The 18,425-nt window shown below is 31.8% G+C and overlaps 2 protein-coding genes across 16 annotated transcripts in view; both read right to left on the bottom strand.

Moving 5' to 3' along the window:
* Nucleotides 1-6,804: 6,804 nt before the first annotated feature.
* On the bottom strand, nt 6,805-12,154 carry coa3b (cytochrome C oxidase assembly factor 3b). 2 transcript variants are annotated; one of them, XM_087242261.1, is made up of 3 exons: nt 12,122-12,154; nt 10,610-10,776; nt 6,805-7,159 (listed from the first exon to the last, which is right to left on the bottom strand). In XM_087242261.1, the coding sequence occupies exons 1-3, from the start codon at nt 12,127-12,129 to the stop codon at nt 7,053-7,055; spliced, it is 282 nt and encodes a 93-aa protein (XP_087098387.1). In that variant the 5' UTR covers nt 12,130-12,154; the 3' UTR covers nt 6,805-7,052. The 2 variants fall into 2 exon arrangements, with proteins under 2 accessions (XP_087098387.1, NP_001191179.3); NM_001204250.3 differs by having other exon boundaries at nt 6,830-7,159; nt 10,610-10,772; nt 12,117-12,154.
* Nucleotides 12,155-16,896: 4,742 nt separating this feature from the next.
* The window catches only part of arhgap27l (Rho GTPase activating protein 27, like), a 78,482-nt gene continuing 76,953 nt past the window's right edge, over nt 16,897-18,425 (bottom strand). For all 14 annotated transcript variants that reach the window (XM_087244280.1, XM_087244285.1, XM_087244279.1 and 11 more), the window contains one exon: nt 16,897-18,241. In XM_087244280.1, the coding sequence (XP_087100406.1) occupies nt 18,067-18,241 (175 nt within the window). In that variant the 3' untranslated portion in view covers nt 16,897-18,066. The remainder of the gene's footprint in view (nt 18,242-18,425) is intronic.

Raw genomic sequence — 18,425 nt, 5'->3', positions numbered from 1 at the left:
TGACATCACTGTGAGGGGTAGGGTTAGGTGAGTGCATTAAAAAGCATTGGATGCAGCTCAGATTGCATTTGCATAAAGTCTGCAGCTAGATCCCTTTCGATAGCCTTGGTTAAAAAAAAAAAAAACCCATACTGTCATTTTTTGAGTGAAGGTTTTTATAGTGATTTCATGAAACATTAAATAAAAAATAAATATTTATTTCCAAAGAGTACATTTTACCAACATTTTATTTTCTAAGAGTATAATTTAACAATCCATCATGTTTTGTCTGTTATAAAGAAGCTTTTGGGCAATGTACGAGTTCATATGCTCTATGATTAGTTAACTTCAAAAATACAAAAAAAAAAAGGAGAGTAAACATGTTCCCTTAAAATTACTACATAAACTATACAAACTGTGAAAAAAGCTGGTTTCTACACAATCAAGTTGTGTTTGGACAAAATGAGGGAATGAAGTTAACTGGTTAGTTTTTTACAAATTTATTTAGATTGAAAATAAAACAATTAAGTTGTCACTTAAATAAAAAAAAATCTCAAGAACTGCATAGTTTCAGCTCAATTTAAAGCAGTTTGAACAAACAGTAAATGCCATTTTCTGAGTTTTTTTATAGTAATTTCATAGAACCATTAAATAAAAAAAGAGAAATATTTATTTTCTAAGACTTAATTTAAATGTTTTTATGTTATGAAGAAGCTTTTGTGCAATGGAAAAGTTTTTGTGCACTAAAAAGCGATTAGTTGACTTCTAATCATTCATTTATTTTTTTTATTTTGGCTTAGTCCCTTTATTAATCTGGCGTCGCCACAGCGGAATGAACCGCCAACTTATTCAGCATACTGTATGTTTTACAAAGCGGATGCCCTTACAGCTGCAACCCATCACTGGGAAACAACCATACACACTCATTCACACACATGCACTACGGACATTTTAGCTTACCCAATTCAACTGTTGACTTCTAATCAACTAATCTAAAGTAACTTAAAATGCTGCTTTTAAACCGATTAGTTGTCTTCACTTCAAAAAAAGCGAGTATACCAAAATGATTAAGTAAATTAACTACATGCACTGTAATACATGCTGAATTCCACAAAATTGATTTGTGTTGGGAGAAAATTAAGAAATTAAGTTAACTTAATAGTTTTTTTTTTTACAAATCAAAGTAAATTAAACATAAAACAATTAGTCCAAAAAATCTCAAGAATTGCGTATTTCCAACTCAAAATAAAGTAGTTTGAACAAACAGCAAATCTCATCTTATGAATGAAGTTTATTTTGAGATTTCACAAAACCATTAAATAAAAAAATAAATATTTATTTTGTAAGAGCAAAATTTAACAATCTAAATGTTTGTCAGTTATACAGTAGCTTTTGAGCAATGGAAGAGTTAATAAGCACAAAAAAAGCCATTAGTTAACTACTTTAAAAAAGAAAGTGACTAAACCTGTTGCTCTTAAAGTGATTAGTTGACTTCAAAAAAGCGAGTTACCTTAAAAATTATTACATAAGTTAAATATAATCATACACTGTGAATAATGCTGGGTTCCACATAATCAATGTGTTGGGTCAAAATTAACAGGTTAGTTTTTACAAATTTAAGTGGACTGAACATAAAACATTTAAGTTGTCCCCCAAAAAACTCTCAAGATTTACGTTGTTTCAGTTCAATTTAAATTAGCTTGAACAAACAGCAAATTTCAGTGTAATTTAAGTGCAATTATAAAAATTAAGTTAAGTCAATACAAGTTTATATTTACAACAGGTTTACCCACTTTATTAAGTCCACTTGATTTTTTTTGTAGTTTATGGATGTTTCAGATTCTTCACTGAACTGAGGATTCCAATATAGAACGTTTATTTTTAGTGATCTTTTCTGCACCATGTCATTTATCTTTTATGTCATCTATACTGCTCTATTGAGCAGTCTCTCACTGTCATTGTCTTTGTTATTATGGCTTAGTCTCCTAGCAATGAGCTGATGGCCAATTAAAAGCACATGGACTGATTATGATCGCACAGAAGCGTGAGGTTCTCGCTACTCAAGCACAGGTCACCGGTTTCCGACTGTGTGTGATTCTATTGGCTTAAACACTCTGAGGATTAGCTCTGAATCGTGCTGTTCTACCAGGGGGCCACCAGGGACGTTTTATGTGCGCTGGCAGGTGACTTGACAACAGTGTTTATGTTCATTTACACAAGTGTGATCTCAGGAGCACTGAACACTCAAGGCCCAAAGAACAGGAAAAGTACACATAAAATCAATGTTCTTTCATATATTAGTTGTTTAGTGACAACACTGGTTCATATGACTTTGATAATTTACTCCTAAATGTATTTGTAGGCATTTTGAGTGCATCTTTGACATTTATTTAATCTTTTTACAAGATGAAAGGTTTTTATCAATGTAAAATGTATATTTTAGGAGGCTTAAAAAGGCACAACCATTTTGTTGAGTTTTGTACCTACATCATTCCAAATGACTCGAAAACTGTTGGAATCTAGAGAAATTGCCAATTATAACTAGAAAAGTGTCTCGCTTGGTTCTCAGCACTTATTTCCCTTAAACTGCTTTCTCTGCTTAATACTTCAATTATAATACATTTTAAATACCAGCAGCATGTAATAAGGATGACAAGTCCTATGATTTTATACTCAGTCACATCGTCATTAAACTATGCCTTTGTTTGTTGTGAATGTGTGCCCTCTACTGGCAAAAGTTATAATAATGAGCTTTAAACGAGTTAGGCCCAATCTCAATTCTACCCCTTAGCCATTCCCTCATTTTTGCATGTTCACGTGAAAGGGTAGGGGTGTCCCAGTTCCCCTGAGCTTGACGGTGTCGGGCTCATACCTGTCAACATTGGAATGTGAAAATAAGGGATATTATTTACACATTCTAAATAAAGAGCAACGAATGAATCTCTTATTTATTGAGATTTTTTTCGTTTGATTATATCAAATAACAGAGGTATTATAATGAGCATCTTTTTATGCTTATTTAGGACCACATTTTTAGTTTGAAAAAAAAAACCCCACCAGGATCAACATCTTTAGATATTATTATTATTATTATTATTATTATTAATTATGTGTATATATCTGTTTAAACATGTACGTACCCAAAACCCAGACTTTTGCTCCACTTTAAATCGAGTGTACAGAATGCGTTTGGGAAACAGCGTCTATTTATCACTATGGAGTACATCAACTGACAGTCATGCACCACTATATGACTGTTTTGAGGACTGCAAATGAAGGGAAGGCGCCGCCTGTAATGAATAGGGAAAGGGTTTTTATATTTATTTCAAAGTGTTCTCATGCGAAAGCACAGAACAGACCGACATTTAAGAGCAAGGGGTGTCCCCTGGTGGTTCGGCAGTATAGCTCGGCTCTTTAGTGTTTATTGACACCATTCAGAGAAAGACTGAAAATACAGGAAAACTTTTACAGGATGATGGCAGGATAGAACTGTAAAATACGAGAGAATCACGGAAAAAAAAAACGTGAGGGTTGACAGGTATGGTAGGGCTAAGGGGAAGAGCTAGATAGCCCTTAAAACAGATTTTTCAGGACCACACTCGAAACCAAGGGTTCAAGTATTTCCCAGAATAAACCATCTGCAACAACAGCATGGCTGCAAACGGAAGATCCACAAATTAGTATTTTTGTCATTATTACGAATTTTTACAAAAAACAAGTTCATGTTTAATACATTCACAACGGCATTCTTATCAGCGTTTTACCATCATGCTTTTTAAAAAAACAAAAAGCGCTAAATTTCGCTATCTATAATCTCTAATAATAACAACTCTTGTATAGCAGTCCCACAACATACTTTCACAACTGACACTCGCATACCCGATCAGAAAAGTCTAGTAGCTGGGAATGACCTTTATACAGTGTCTGCTATAATGTTAATGTTGCTTTCTTGTGTTTACATAGATGAATATGGCCACGGTGTAAACACAGTGCAGTTATGATCTTATCGCCGCATTATATTGTTATGACATTTAATGACAGGTGTTGTAGTGCTGTCCCATTTCTTAAGGGTACATTTTGAAGCCCTTCCTCTTCACACTGTTTCAAGGGCCATGGGGAAGAGGAAGCAGAAGGGGTACAAAATAGAATTAGGATTGGGCCATAGTTCACCTCAAATTTTAAGTCTTTTAATTTGTAAACAAAAACGAAAATATTTGAATGAATCTGAGCAATTTCTGTCCCTATATTTTGAAAGTATAATCATCCAAAATAAAGCATCACAACTATGAGAATTTGAGTGTGTGTGAAATCAAACTGATTGAGATGTTTTTTCCATTTAAGCTCTCTCTGTCACCAAATAAAATAACACTTTAGATTTGTTATAAAGTTACTAAATGAATTCTCTTCAGACTTGAATTTGATGTCTGATTTTTTTTCGGGATGAAAACAATTCCTGGAAACAGATTGGTATTTTAGCCCAAATATAAGAGCTCCCCCTCATGCTCCATAGACAGCAACAAAGCAATAAAAACACTATTGTGCATGAAAAAAATACTTGATCCACCTATACTGTATCTCTGCATCAAGTCTGGGTGCACATTTTCTGCAGGCAATATAATGTATCGAGGGGTTAGAGCTCTTGGATTTCATCTAAAAAATCTTAGCTTGTGTTCTAAAGATGAACGAAGGTGCCAGGGGGTTTGGAATGACTGGAGTGTGTATAATTAATAACATAATTTTCATACTTGAGTAACCTAATTCTTTACAGTAAAATTTACAATTTAAGTGTATTTGCCGCCCCAAAAAAAAAAAAAATAAATAAATAAATGTAAGCACTAAACATTAGTTGCTACCTTAATTACCTTAAAGTTGAATCAATGTAATTACAAAGTGCCATCGCACAGACAACCACTAAACTAGTGCACAATACCTTTAGTAATCTTTTTTGCTAATTCTTCTGAATGATTATTTGGACACCTTTGTTGTCTGTACACAAACCTTTCGACCTTCATTCCAGTGACATTATTTTGCCGTGCAACAACTAAGCTCAAAGCAAATATGTCTTAAAATATTGTTTCTGCCTCGCAATGTGATCTATTTGAATATAGTGAGGAATGTACACACACGTGATACATTGAACCTATCCTTATACCAACATTGTTGTCTCAGAGATTTAAAATGACTGCTGCTTCAAAAATCGTCATATTACATTCCTACAAATATTACAGGAAATTGCCATCCTGTGGTAAGTCATGAGTGCCTTTGAAGGCCAATAAATGAACTCTTTTCTTTTGACTGAAGCAACACTTTAAAAAGTAGCTTTCAGAATTATTTTGGCTGCTTTAAAAACGTGATCAAAAACAGAATCAGAACACCGAAGGCCATCTGTGTGTGTGTGTGTTCCCCGAAAACTTCACTGGAAAGCTAAAATGACAGAACATTTCACAAACATTCCATCAAAATCCTGTGTCATAAAATGATAAAGAATAGGTGATTGTGGAGCAAGATGGAGCTCCAGATGAGCTTGTGTGGAGCAGATATCTTTCAGCAGAGTTAAAGCCAAAGGCACGTGACACACACAAACTTAAAGACATACCGTACAGTATGTTCGAACGCTTATCAGTACGAACATATTGCTTTTAAATGAGCAGCTGGGCCTCTGCTGCTCGCCCCCTCCTCACAGGAAATTTCTACTGAATCATAATTCATATTAAGAACACGTACGAGTAATAAGTCATGTGAGTGATATGACGATTGTTGTGATATTCTAAAGAAATAGTGACAGTCCAGTTCATCATCTTTCTGCTTATTTGCCTCCCTATTTGCGCTGGGCATGTGTGGAAAAAAAAACATGAATTCGGAACCTGCAGGGTTCAACTAAGCAAAACAAATAAACCCTGTGGATTGTTAGCTGTGTAATCACGATATTAATCGTAATTTAATTATTTATATATAGTATGTATACAATACAATTTTTAAATAATTTATTTTGTATAGTTTTGTTTTATTTCTGTGTATTATTATTATACTCTATATAAAACAAACACATCATATGTCAATACAGTCTTTTATTTTGGATTCCAATTAATCTTTGCCCAGCACTAATAATAATAATATTAATAATCATAATAATAATAATATTAATAATAATAATAATAATAATAAAGTAGCAGTAGTATAAAGGATGATAAATATATGATTTTAACAAATAAAAACATTGAAGACAACAATAAATTATTTGCAATTAACATTAGGATTATTATTGTATAGCAACAATAATACTACTAATAATAATAATAATTAAACTGCTATTATACTCATCATTTATAAATATTATTCATATTAGTATTACAGTATATTTTAAAATACTGTCACAATCATTATTATAGTATTTAAAATCATCCTTAAAACTATATTAATGATATTAATACTTATTATAAAGTAATAATAATAATAATAATTGTTTTATTAAATGCATCGTTAGCATTATGTTGCATAATATTAGATAGTAAGTTATGTAATTGTCCTATGTGAAATAACAATATTAACTACTATTATTTGCATGATCAAAGTATTTAATATGTAATGATACTTGATACTCTGATGATATATGAGCAACGTATGCACGAGTGCGGTTCTTGAACAACACGTGATCAAAGACGCACAGTATGTCCTGGAAGTTTATCAAGATATACTTGCATAAAGTAATACAGAGTAAACACACCAACCTGCTCTCATTGAGACTTCACATGCCGCCATCTAGTGGAAGACAATCGAAAACACACCTGAAACAAACTCAAACAGACAAACACGAAGCCTGTCGAATTCTATATTATATATTTTTTTTATTATAATGATCTTATCAACAAACATAAGAAATGACAATGACTTAAATAAATAACTGTATTCTAAAATCATTGCAACTAGTTCAGAGGCATATTTATAATGTGGGGAAAATGTGCTTAGTGCTAATAGATGCTAACAGATGGTAATAAATCCACAGAGCATCAAATGTTTCCTGTCTTGCCAAAATTGCAATGCTGCGAGTCCTTCCACATGGAGAAATGGAGGGTTTAAGAGTTCGCCCCTGTCCGAGGACCCTTCATGATGAAGGTCTTCGCCTCTTCATCAATCTCGTCTATGATTTTCTCCTGTTTGACTGAGAGGATGGTGTAGCTGACTGATGATGTGCTGATTAAGGCCACACAACTAAAGATTAAGACACAATGATATTAATAATTTTGCTTGCTTGATTTTTAATTATTAAAGGGGAGAGTTCATCCAAAAATGGACAATTCTGTCATCATTTACTCATCGTCGACTTGTTCCAAATCTGCTTTCTTCTGTTAATCACAAAGATACGCTGAAGGATGTTGAAAAGCAACAGCCATTGACTTCAATGGAATGTTTTGTTTATATTATGGATGTCAATAGATGCTTTTTCCAACATCCCTCAAAACAAAGGGATGTTGAAAAAAAAATGACATTGTAATTTGTAATTTATACTGCGATATGAATATAATTTCAGGAAAGGACTAGAATAGCTCAGTCTAAAACAATTCATAATTTTATATTGATTAGGAAGATTTCCCAATCAAACTGCAGCGTATTATATTTATTTCGTGGAGCATGTAACTGTATTCAAGTATTGAACAATTATATGAAAATAAATACCACTGCACAGTCTTTATGAATACTGCACAGTATTCATTACAGCACTAAACTACACATACATTATTTAAATATAATCTTAAACACTCATATAATTACACTTGCTGAGGGATGAATAAACTGGAATTGACATTGCATATTTTGCAATGTGACAATTGAGGATTTGCACATTGTAATATCGATGTTGAAATGATACACACATAATATGCAGCCCTACTTAAAAACATCATCTTTTGTGTTCAAAATATATGTTAGAAGAACTAGAGTCATTGAGTAAATGATGGGGAAAATGGTCATTTTTGGGTGAACTGTAACTTTAATAATGCATACTAGGGTAGTTACAATTACCGGTTTCAAGGTAAACCACAGTATATTTTCTGACGGTTAACATTACCTTTTCTAATTTTCATTATCAATAAACTGTGCATGATTATCATGATTTAAAAAACACACACAATAAACATTTGTGATTAGCTAATCTTGAACGGCTAAGTATTTACATGACATGTGTGTGTGTATGTACACACGCACACACACAGTTGAGGTCAGAATTAGTAGCCCCTCTTAATTCTTTTTTTAAATATTTCCCAAATGATGTTGACAAAACAAGGAAATTTTCACAGTATGTCTGATAATATTTTTTTCTTCTGAAGAAAGTCTTATTTTTTTATTTAAAAGTCAAAAGTCCAAATTATTAGCCCTTTTAAGCTATATCTATATCTATCTATATATTTTTTTGATAGTCTACAGAACAAATCATAGTTATACAATAACTTGCCTAATTACCCTAACCTGCCTAGTTAACCTAATTAAGCCTTTAAATGTCACTAAGCTGTATAGAAGTGTCTTGAAAAATATCTAGTCAAATATTATTTACTGTCATCATGGCAAAGATAAAATAAATCAGTTAATAGAAATTTAATATTAATATTATGTTTAGAAATGTGTTGAAAAAAAATATTCTCTCCATTGAACAGAAATAGGGGAAAAAATAAACTAATAAATCTGACTTCAACTGTTTATTCGTTTCATTTAAAGTACACTACTACACACTACTGAGTAGGCATGGGACAATAACCGTTTTCAAGGTTTACTGCTGTTTAGAAAAGTCAAGGTTTTTTCAAACTGCCAAAATTTTCTGTAATACCATTCCTAAGGTATGAGTAAGATTTTTTTTATATACTTTTTTAGTAAATAAACAGTATAACAGTATCTCCAGCAGAAAACAAATCAAAAGATGCCATTTTAAATTGTAATGAAATCTGTGTTTTTGAAACTAATGAAGACAGCAGAAGTCAATGATTTATTTTCACTGTTTAGCCAGACATGTTTACTGCTCCAAAATATTTTAAATCTTTCAAAAAATAAAATATATATATATATTTTTTTTACCCAGACATTTAAAAATAATATATTTTAAAGCAGTAATCTCAATACTGTTATCATACTGTCAGACTCTTATTCCGGCCCATGCCTACTACTGAGAATACAGAGCTGAAGCTCGACTGCACAAAATGAATTGTGAATCAAGTCACTGTCAGATATTTGTCAAACTGTAAAGCCTTTTTTGTTTGTTTTTATAATGCAGCTTTAGGCAAATTTGGGAGAAATAAATGTAAATAGTGATGCTTTCGAGGTAGTTTTTCAAGTGCAGATTTAATAAACAATACCTTAAATAAGAAAATTAAATGTACACATAAACATACACACACACTGATAAAATAGTTTTTTGCCTGTATGTCATTATTGATGTTTTAATTTCTTTATTATTATTTTACTTTTTAAAGTGCCGTCAGCCATTGACTTGAAACGAGTTTCATCAAAAATATCAAATGAATTTAAAAAGAAAAAAAAAATTCAACTACAACTTGGCTTGCTCAAGGATAAATTAACTACTAATTTTAATTTTAGGCTGAAAATCCCTTCAATGTTTCTTAGATTACCATGCAAGGATAATAGTTTGTGACTATGGCAGTCAGTCAGGAACATTAACTTCCATATATATATATATATATATATATATATATATATATATATATATATATATATATATATATATATATATAATCATCAGTGTCTTTTAGTACTTTTATAAAAATTAATCACTCTAATCATAGTCTTCAGAGTTAATGCTGTCAATTATTACCAACACCGGGTTAATACAGTTTTACTGTAGTAGCTTTATTTTAAAAGCATCTATGCTTCCTGAAGTAAAATTGTGCTAATATTATACCAGTATAACAATTTTTAAAGTGGAAAAAATAAATACACACCATAAATAATGTACCTGTATCAATTGCATCTTAAGCTTATTTTAAGTCAAGGTGCAAAAAACATTAGGGTTTTCTTTATTGGCCTGACAGTTTTGAGATTTAGGCTTTTTTGTTGTTCTATTTGTCACCATTTATCAATTTGTGTCTATAGATTTAAAATTTAACAACATATTTATTTTTTTTTAAGTTTATTTTTATTCATAGGCTATATATATATATATATATATATATATATATATATATATATATATATATATATATATATATGTGTGTGTGTGTGTGTGTGTGTGTGTGTGTGTTTAAGAAATGAGGAATGTTTTCACATAAGTTGCCGAATTAAATACATTTTATTCTACAAAAATAACTCTAAAACGGGCTATTCGCAGTATTTTCTTTAGCATTAGGTGATAAATAAGATTAAAAAAAACTTAGTTTAAACGTGACTAATATGTAAACAAAAACTATTTTAAAGCGGACTTAATTCAATGTTCAAATTCAATTGAGCTAATAACGTTAAGCTAACTTGCATTACAGTAGAAAAAAACTTAAATCAATCCAACAGGAAAACTAGCGAATAACAATTAGTTTAACGAGTTGAATCTGTTCCACTTAATCTATTAACCTGCAGTGCCACTATAATGAAAGCAAAGCATTTGAGGTCATGTTTTGAAACTCTTGAAGGATACAGAGGCCCACCACAAAGGCTCCGATGGTCAGGCCCGTGATTAAATTACATCTTCGGACTTGTTTTGAGTGCAGCTTCCAGTATTCCAACTCCTGCTGTCTTTTAAGCATCTGTTTCTGTAAAGGTGTCAAAGATTTGGGCTCTGCTGAACACGCGTCCCGAGTCTTTAGGTGCGTTCGACATGAAGCTCAGCTGCAGCCGGTGATCAACGAGATTAGCCGAGCGCAGGCGGGGGCGGAGTTGAAAACGGAGCCGTCAAGACGGACAGCTGGACACTTCGGGACTCAAAGTTGCTGCAGTCATGATGACCGATCACATGGCGTCATCATATTTTTTTGTTATTTTCATTCATAACAACAAAACATTTACAAATAAAACAGAATACAGTCTCTACAAACTATAGTTCCTTTTTAAACAATAAGGGAGAATTATGAATAAAATATATAACAAATGCATGAGAGAAATAAGAGGAAATGAGAGGTTAAAATAAACATAAAAACGAACAGGTCTATTAAATACAAAGCAATAAGCATAAATTCTAGGAGTTAAACATCAACCTTTAGGCTAATACTTCTTGTTTGAATCTGCTAAAAAAGGGTTTACATATATGTACATTTATAGATAAAATTTCCCATGTAAAAAGCAAAACAAGGTGTTTTGATTAGGTCTTAATAAATGACATTATTTTGGATAATGAATGAATTTTCAAAAAAGCATTTTAATCCAAAAAGATTGTGTTGAAAAGAACAAAAGGTAAAATAAGTGAGCTATGTAGAAGTTTCCCAGAAAGAGCAGGTAGCCTATAAACTGCTAGACAGGAAATAAAATATATATTTATATTATAATAATAAAGCCATTTTATAATTATTTAATAAAATAGTTATTTACTTTAATTTGTTAAGAGAGCTTTAGGGGGGCAGGATCAATGATGATGATTATTTTATTTCAAGTCTGTAAGACTTATTTGAGTTCATATTTAGGTTATTCACTAAAATATACACTAAAATATATAATTTAAATCGTTCGTGGAGATGAATGCAGTAAATAGTCTGTATAAAAAAGTTAAAAATAAACCTGTGCAAACAAGCTAACCTTTATAACCAGATTATTTAACAAAAGATACTGCAGTAAAATATTTGTAGTCTTTTAATAAGCAAGATGTGTACAGGATAGAGAGGGTGTGAAAAGTGAATTGTTTGTTTTGAAACTTTTGAATCGGAATTTGTCCAATTATAAACCCGAAATACACGTGTTTGTTGTCATGTGGTGAACTCGGCCAATCGTGTAATATCGGTGTCGTCATCAGAGCTCCTGCAGTCGCTCTTCAGAAGCTGCACGGTCTGAGTTTGCCGTCTGATCTCGGAGCGCTGTCGCGGTACTTTGATGCCACATGTGACAGTCACGTGGCGTCGGCGCAGCATCAATCCGGACAAGATTTCTAACCAGAATGCACCGCTTTAAGACAGATTTCGATCGATCTGCGCAGCGCTGCATGAAGTCGAACGCACCTTTTGCTTCCATTCTTTTTCCGTGTTCATTCAGTGACGTTCGTCTTCTTCTTCGTTCCTTTCTGTACCGTTTGTACATTTACCGCCCCCGGCGGAGTAGGGTGAATCTGCAGGCCACCTGAGACCCAACTGCACGCTCAAGACCTCCTTTTCTCAGACCGGTACGGTACTGCAGGTACAGAGACCCACTGCACGCAGACCAGCACTTTCTAGCAAGTAGCAACATCAGACACGTGAGTAAGGTTATTGATTTTATTAAAGCGATTCCTGAAAATCACCAGGTTTTATGGCATAAATCAATGTGCCATCTTATTAAACCAACAAACAATTATTTCAGTGTTTAATTTGATAAAAAGTAATGTCAAAATATAGCATTAATTTACGATATTTACAGCTTGCGCTTATTTTCTGTGTTTTTTGTACCATTCTGGGACAATTTTATAGCAATGTTTTCTAGCAAAATATAACAAATTAAAGTAAAACTGTTCAAATAATATGCAATTGTTATTTGTAACATATTTTAGTGCTATGTAGGTCTACTGTACATAGGCCTATTATCAATCTAAAATCTGCTAGCCAAGACAATTACAGTAACAACACATAAACAGTTTACCAATTGTTTATAATAATTACAAATAAGATCTTTGGAAATCAAAATATCAGTTAATCTGCACAGAATTGACAATATGAGCTGTAAAAGATCATTTGCTTGTGAATTGTGTATTTTTTCCCAGATTGATGTTACGATTAAAAAAGGTGGGATTTTTCCACTGTTTTTTGCTCGAGAAATGAAAAAATATCCTCAACAAGAAGCATTTGTTTTATTTGATGTCATTTCCTATGTAATAAATAATTAATAATCCAATTATTATTTTGCTAAATTTTTCTCTGCATTGTTTACAGTTTAATGACTTGTATAGGACCTCATTATAAATTACACAAAAATAACGTTTGTTGTAAAAAAAAATACTTGGAGTAATATAATTTATTGTTTGTGAAGAAAGAGATAATCCTTATTCCCTCAACTCAATATAGTGTGATAAATCCCTAATGATTAAAAAAACCAAACGATAAATTACTTTTTAAATATTTAACTTAACAATAGGCTATCTATTTACAAATACAATTAATACAAATACAACAGAATTAATGTATTAAATCAATCTAGTATGTTTAATCTTTGTATATAATAATGTATTCAATCATAGCGTAATAATTTATAGTAGAAAAATTGTGTAAGCAGGGAGCATGAGAAAACGATAAGTGCAGGTCTGCGTGCAGGTGGGTCTTGTCCTGCAGCTTTATAATGTTGTTTCAACGTGCTGTTGTTGTTGTCCTTGACCTTTTATTATTATTATTATTATTATTATTATTATTATTATTATTATTATTTTGGGTTTATGCTACATTTTTACCATATTTCATATATTTACAGTCTATGATTTCTGTCTGCCGTGTTCGCCTTAATTGTTCGATCCTTATACGTTTACAATACAATTGCTGCCCCTCTTTGATTAATCTTTTCTTAAATTATTTATATAAGTTTCTAAAAAAAAATAATATATATATATATATATATATATATATATATATATATATTGTTTTTATTGTAAAACTTGTCAACTTTTATTTAAAATATTTACTCTAGATGTATCATAAAATTTAATTAAAATGTTTGAGTTCAAAATAAAATGTTTTGACCTCACACTAGTCGTATTTACATATTTGTGTAGCTACAGATGATTAAAACCGTTTATCAAATTGTGTAACTGTATATTAATTCATATTCTGACACTCTTTTGGATTACTGAATATTTGTGACAATTACAGCGGACTCGCTGCGAATAACCAGAAGATGTCGCTATGAGTTAAAGTATGAAGGAAAGTTTCATCATAGGAGGGAAAAAATGATAACCGCATTCATTGAGAGGCCACCAGGCCAGGATTTCATAACTGAGGGGGCATTTTAATCTTATAGGTGACAGATATTGGTTCCTCCAGTTCCTTTCATTTAGGCTATTTATGCACTTATTTATTGTTACTTTGCATTACTTCCCAAGTTACAAAGACAGTGACATACTTTTTATAGTGATAATAATATACACAGTTTCGCTATTACTGATGTTATCAATGAAGGTTATGCAACGATACTGTTTACATTAACACAGACAGATCATATTTAAATTAAATATATAGGCTAATTAAATAATACTTTAGTCTCCTTATTTATTTCCGTTTTATTTTAAATAATACAAATGGCTCAACCCACTCACGTTAAATCTCTTTGGGATAAAATTAATTTATTAATTTATTATATAAATTTCGTCTTTGTTACAATACAGGCCCTATGCCAGTGTAGGTTCTGGTTGTTCGAAAGACCCACCCCCACTGACAAAGTTCAAAATTTGGGCCCTTTATGAGCTCATGTGTCCCATTTTTTAAAGTATACCAACATAAATTGTGAAAATAACAGATAGAAGAAGACTTTAGGAAACATTACATTTTAATTATTAAAATGGAAAAAAAAACTGACTGAGGAAATGAGCTGGCCACTTTGTTATTTGCCTACAGGCTACAGTTTTGGTTTTAAAACAGATTTTAACAGATTACTTTTTAACAGATTCCTAATTTGCTTTTCTTAATGATGGGTGATAATACATTTGTATTTTAAAAGTAAATATGTTTCATATTTCTTTATTCACAAATTTAAAATTCTAATCCCATAACATTATTTTAAAAACTGTAATTTTAATTTAGAGTTTAAAATGCACAATTGTAAATACACAATTTTTGGTAAATTACTATGGTACTGTAAGCACTTTGACAAAATTGTAGAAAATATTTTGTTGCATAAAGCTACAGCAAAGATTAGTGCTTAAAATTTCACTAAAATGAAGTATTTGAACCTCATAAATTATTAAACTATGAGGCGAATAACTGCAATAAGGTCCACTTTTTTAAAATAAGTAAATAAATAACCACCCCATTCAGTGGTCTGACTACAGGCCTGCAATACGATTTATATTTGTCTATAAACTATATATTTCTCTTCTTTTCTGCTAGTGATCATGCTCTTGATCTTATCGTTAGCTTTTTTTGTGTTACATTGTAAACTTTTTATACATGAAAATAAGTTCTTGAAGACAATATATTTAATGTTTCTTTCTGAAATTTCTGTAGTTGCTGAATCTCTTAAAATTATTTATCATAATAAGAGGAATAAGTTTCTTAAAGCTTATGATAGCCTAATATTTTCTTAAAGATTGAGGCTTTGTGAAGTTTTATTCTTTCTCTTTTCTTTTCGGCTTAGTCCCTTTATTAATCTGGGGTCGCCACAGTGGTATGACCCGCCAACTTATCCAGCATATGTTTTACACAGCGGATGTCCTTCCAGCTGCAACCAATTACTGGAAAACATCCAGACACACTCATTCACACACTACATGACATCTTTGGACTTGTGGGGGAAACCGGAGCACCCAGAGGAAACCCATGCGAACATGGCGAGAACTCCACACAGAAATGGCAACTGACCCAGCCGAGGATCAAACCAGCAACCTTCTTGCTGTGAGGCGATTGTGCTACCCACTGCGCCACCTCTTTTGTAAAACTTTCTCAACTTTTGTAATTGTATTTTCTCGTCAGTGCAGTCATGTTAACTTTATTATATTTAACAAAATATATAAATAAAAAAAAACTTTTTAGAGCCTGACCTAAAACAAATGAAATGTATATTTCTCAGAGATATCTAAATGATTTTGAGAACCTCTGTTGTAAACTATGAGTGTAAATATTTCCTTGTTTTTATTCTATATAATGACATGTTAAATCATAAACATAATCAGTTATTCTGTGAAACAAACATGATTTTCATTCATTCATTTTCTTTTAAGTTTAGTCCTTTTATTAATCATAGGTCGCCACATCGGAATGAACCGTCAACTTATCCAGCACATGTTTTTTGCAGTGGATGCCCTTCCAGCCGCAACCCATCACTGGGGTTCCATCCATACACACTCATTCACACACATACATCTATACACACTCATTCACACACATACATCCAAACACACTCATTCACACACATACATCCATACACACTCATTCACACACATACATCCAAACACACTCATTTACACACATACATCTATACACACTCATTTACACACAATTTAGCTTACCCAATTCACCTATAGACCATTTTGGAAGATGTAAACAATAACAATGGTCCTAACGCATTTCCTGTTTTACAACCCTAAAGAATCAAAAATCCTAAAAGGTCCACATATTGATAAATAATGCTATGACGGCAGTTTTATCACTACATTGAAATGGTCTATAGAGCATTGTCTTTGGACTTGTGGGGCAAACGCAGCAGAGGCTCGAACCAGCAACCTTCTTGCTGTGAGGTGACATCGCTACCCACTTTCCACCATGCCACCCGTGATTTAAAAAAAAAAACTAATAATAATAATAAAAATAAACATTATATATATATATATATATATATATATATATACATACACACACACACATATATATATATACATACATATATATATATATATATATATATATATATATATATATATATATATATATATATATATATATATACACATATATACACACACACACACACACATACATATATATACACATATACACACACACACACACACACACACACACATATATATATATATATATGTATAGTATTTTTATATATCGTTAATAAACTGGCAAAACAGGGAAGAACAAAACAGACAAGCTAAAAAAGTGAAAAAGAAGGCACCATTATTTATTTATAATTTCTCACATTGCGTTAATCTAGTAAAGTGATGATATCTGTTCACTGTTTAAAACTGACGTACATACATGTTATCATATTTTCAAAATATATGAACTTTCATAATGTTAAAAACATGTTGATCCATTTCCTATACTGTATATTCAGTAATTACCAGTGTAAAAACTATGCACATATTTGCATATAATTAAATATGCTATCCTTTTTATTTACAGAACATGTCTCTGTGATAAAACTGCCAATTATTTCTTACCCACATTTTTATATAAACAACCTATTTAAAATATGTACAGCTTTAGTCTACATCTGCAGTTTGTATTTAACACAATTCAAATCCACATTTCACTCTGCTGCATAATGTTCATTATATCCATTTTCACTTCAGTACATTGTACTGTCAGCATTTGTTTTTGTTTTTTTAGACAATATTCGAGCTTGAAGAACTACAGACAGTGGAAGAATGTTAGTCATACAGGGTATTATTAATAAAACTCCTTCCCCCCTTTTTCATCCACAGATAAGTTCAACAGCCAGTGCTTTTTCCACATTAGTGATTATTGAGCACTTTAAAGCTGAAGTTTCTTTTTATTTTTTCTCCAGAGAAAAAAATTATACATGAGGCAAATGTCCATACCTTGTGGTAATTTGTTAGTTCAAAAACTGCGCAGAAATCTCACAGAAAAAAATACAATTAAATGTTTGTTTAGCTAACTAAAAGCTCTTTTGTTGTTCCACAGGAACAGTTTTGGGTGAGTAGCAATAATATACAGTATATTATTCAGTAACATATACACACGTGCTCTGCTTGCCTAATATCCATTTTAAGTATAGTAATGTCTAACTGAGAACTCTACTGCTGTCTCATCCCAAGCATAACACCTTGATAAACTAGATGTTCTTATTAAAATCCATTTGATCGTATCAGCTGATGATCCCTTGAGTTTTTTGGCAGTACCAAAAAATAACACAGACGGCATTCAGGAACAAGAGTTTCGAGATGCAGAAGCTCTTGATGTTTCAGAAGGCACTTATTAATTGATCTGGGCAGTCAATATCCAATCAGAAGACAGACATTTTGTTCAGGGATAATGGAAACGAAGGCATTGATCAATGCATTTCCTTTCCTTCCATAGGGAGATTTCATTTGGTCTGGAAAAGCTCATTGAACTCGTTGAGTACGAGCTCCACAATCTGGTTCTGGAAGACCATGTGCATGGTGATGTTGGACTCCTCCTGTGGCCTCAGCAGTGTTGGGCCGAACACAATTGCCGTGCTTTGGACAGACATGCGGTTCATCTCACCATGCTCAATCACCCTGTGGGACAGATGGTTACTTGGTCAGTTCCTTTAATAGATGGTTGTGAGAATACATGAATATTTTTTTTAGCTTAATTATTTATCATAATTTTATTTTTTTTTATTTTTGGCTGTTATTAATAGATCTCATAAATAAATTTAATATTACAATAGCAAAAAAAGTAAATATATATATATTGGAA

Source organism: Danio rerio, chromosome 3 (assembly GCF_052040795.2).
Source record: "Danio rerio strain M-AB ecotype USA chromosome 3, GRCz13ab, whole genome shotgun sequence".
Lineage (NCBI taxonomy): Eukaryota > Metazoa > Chordata > Actinopteri > Cypriniformes > Danionidae > Danio > Danio rerio.
Note: the sequence above shows the minus strand (reverse complement) of the source record. Positions and strands in the feature narration are given on the sequence as shown.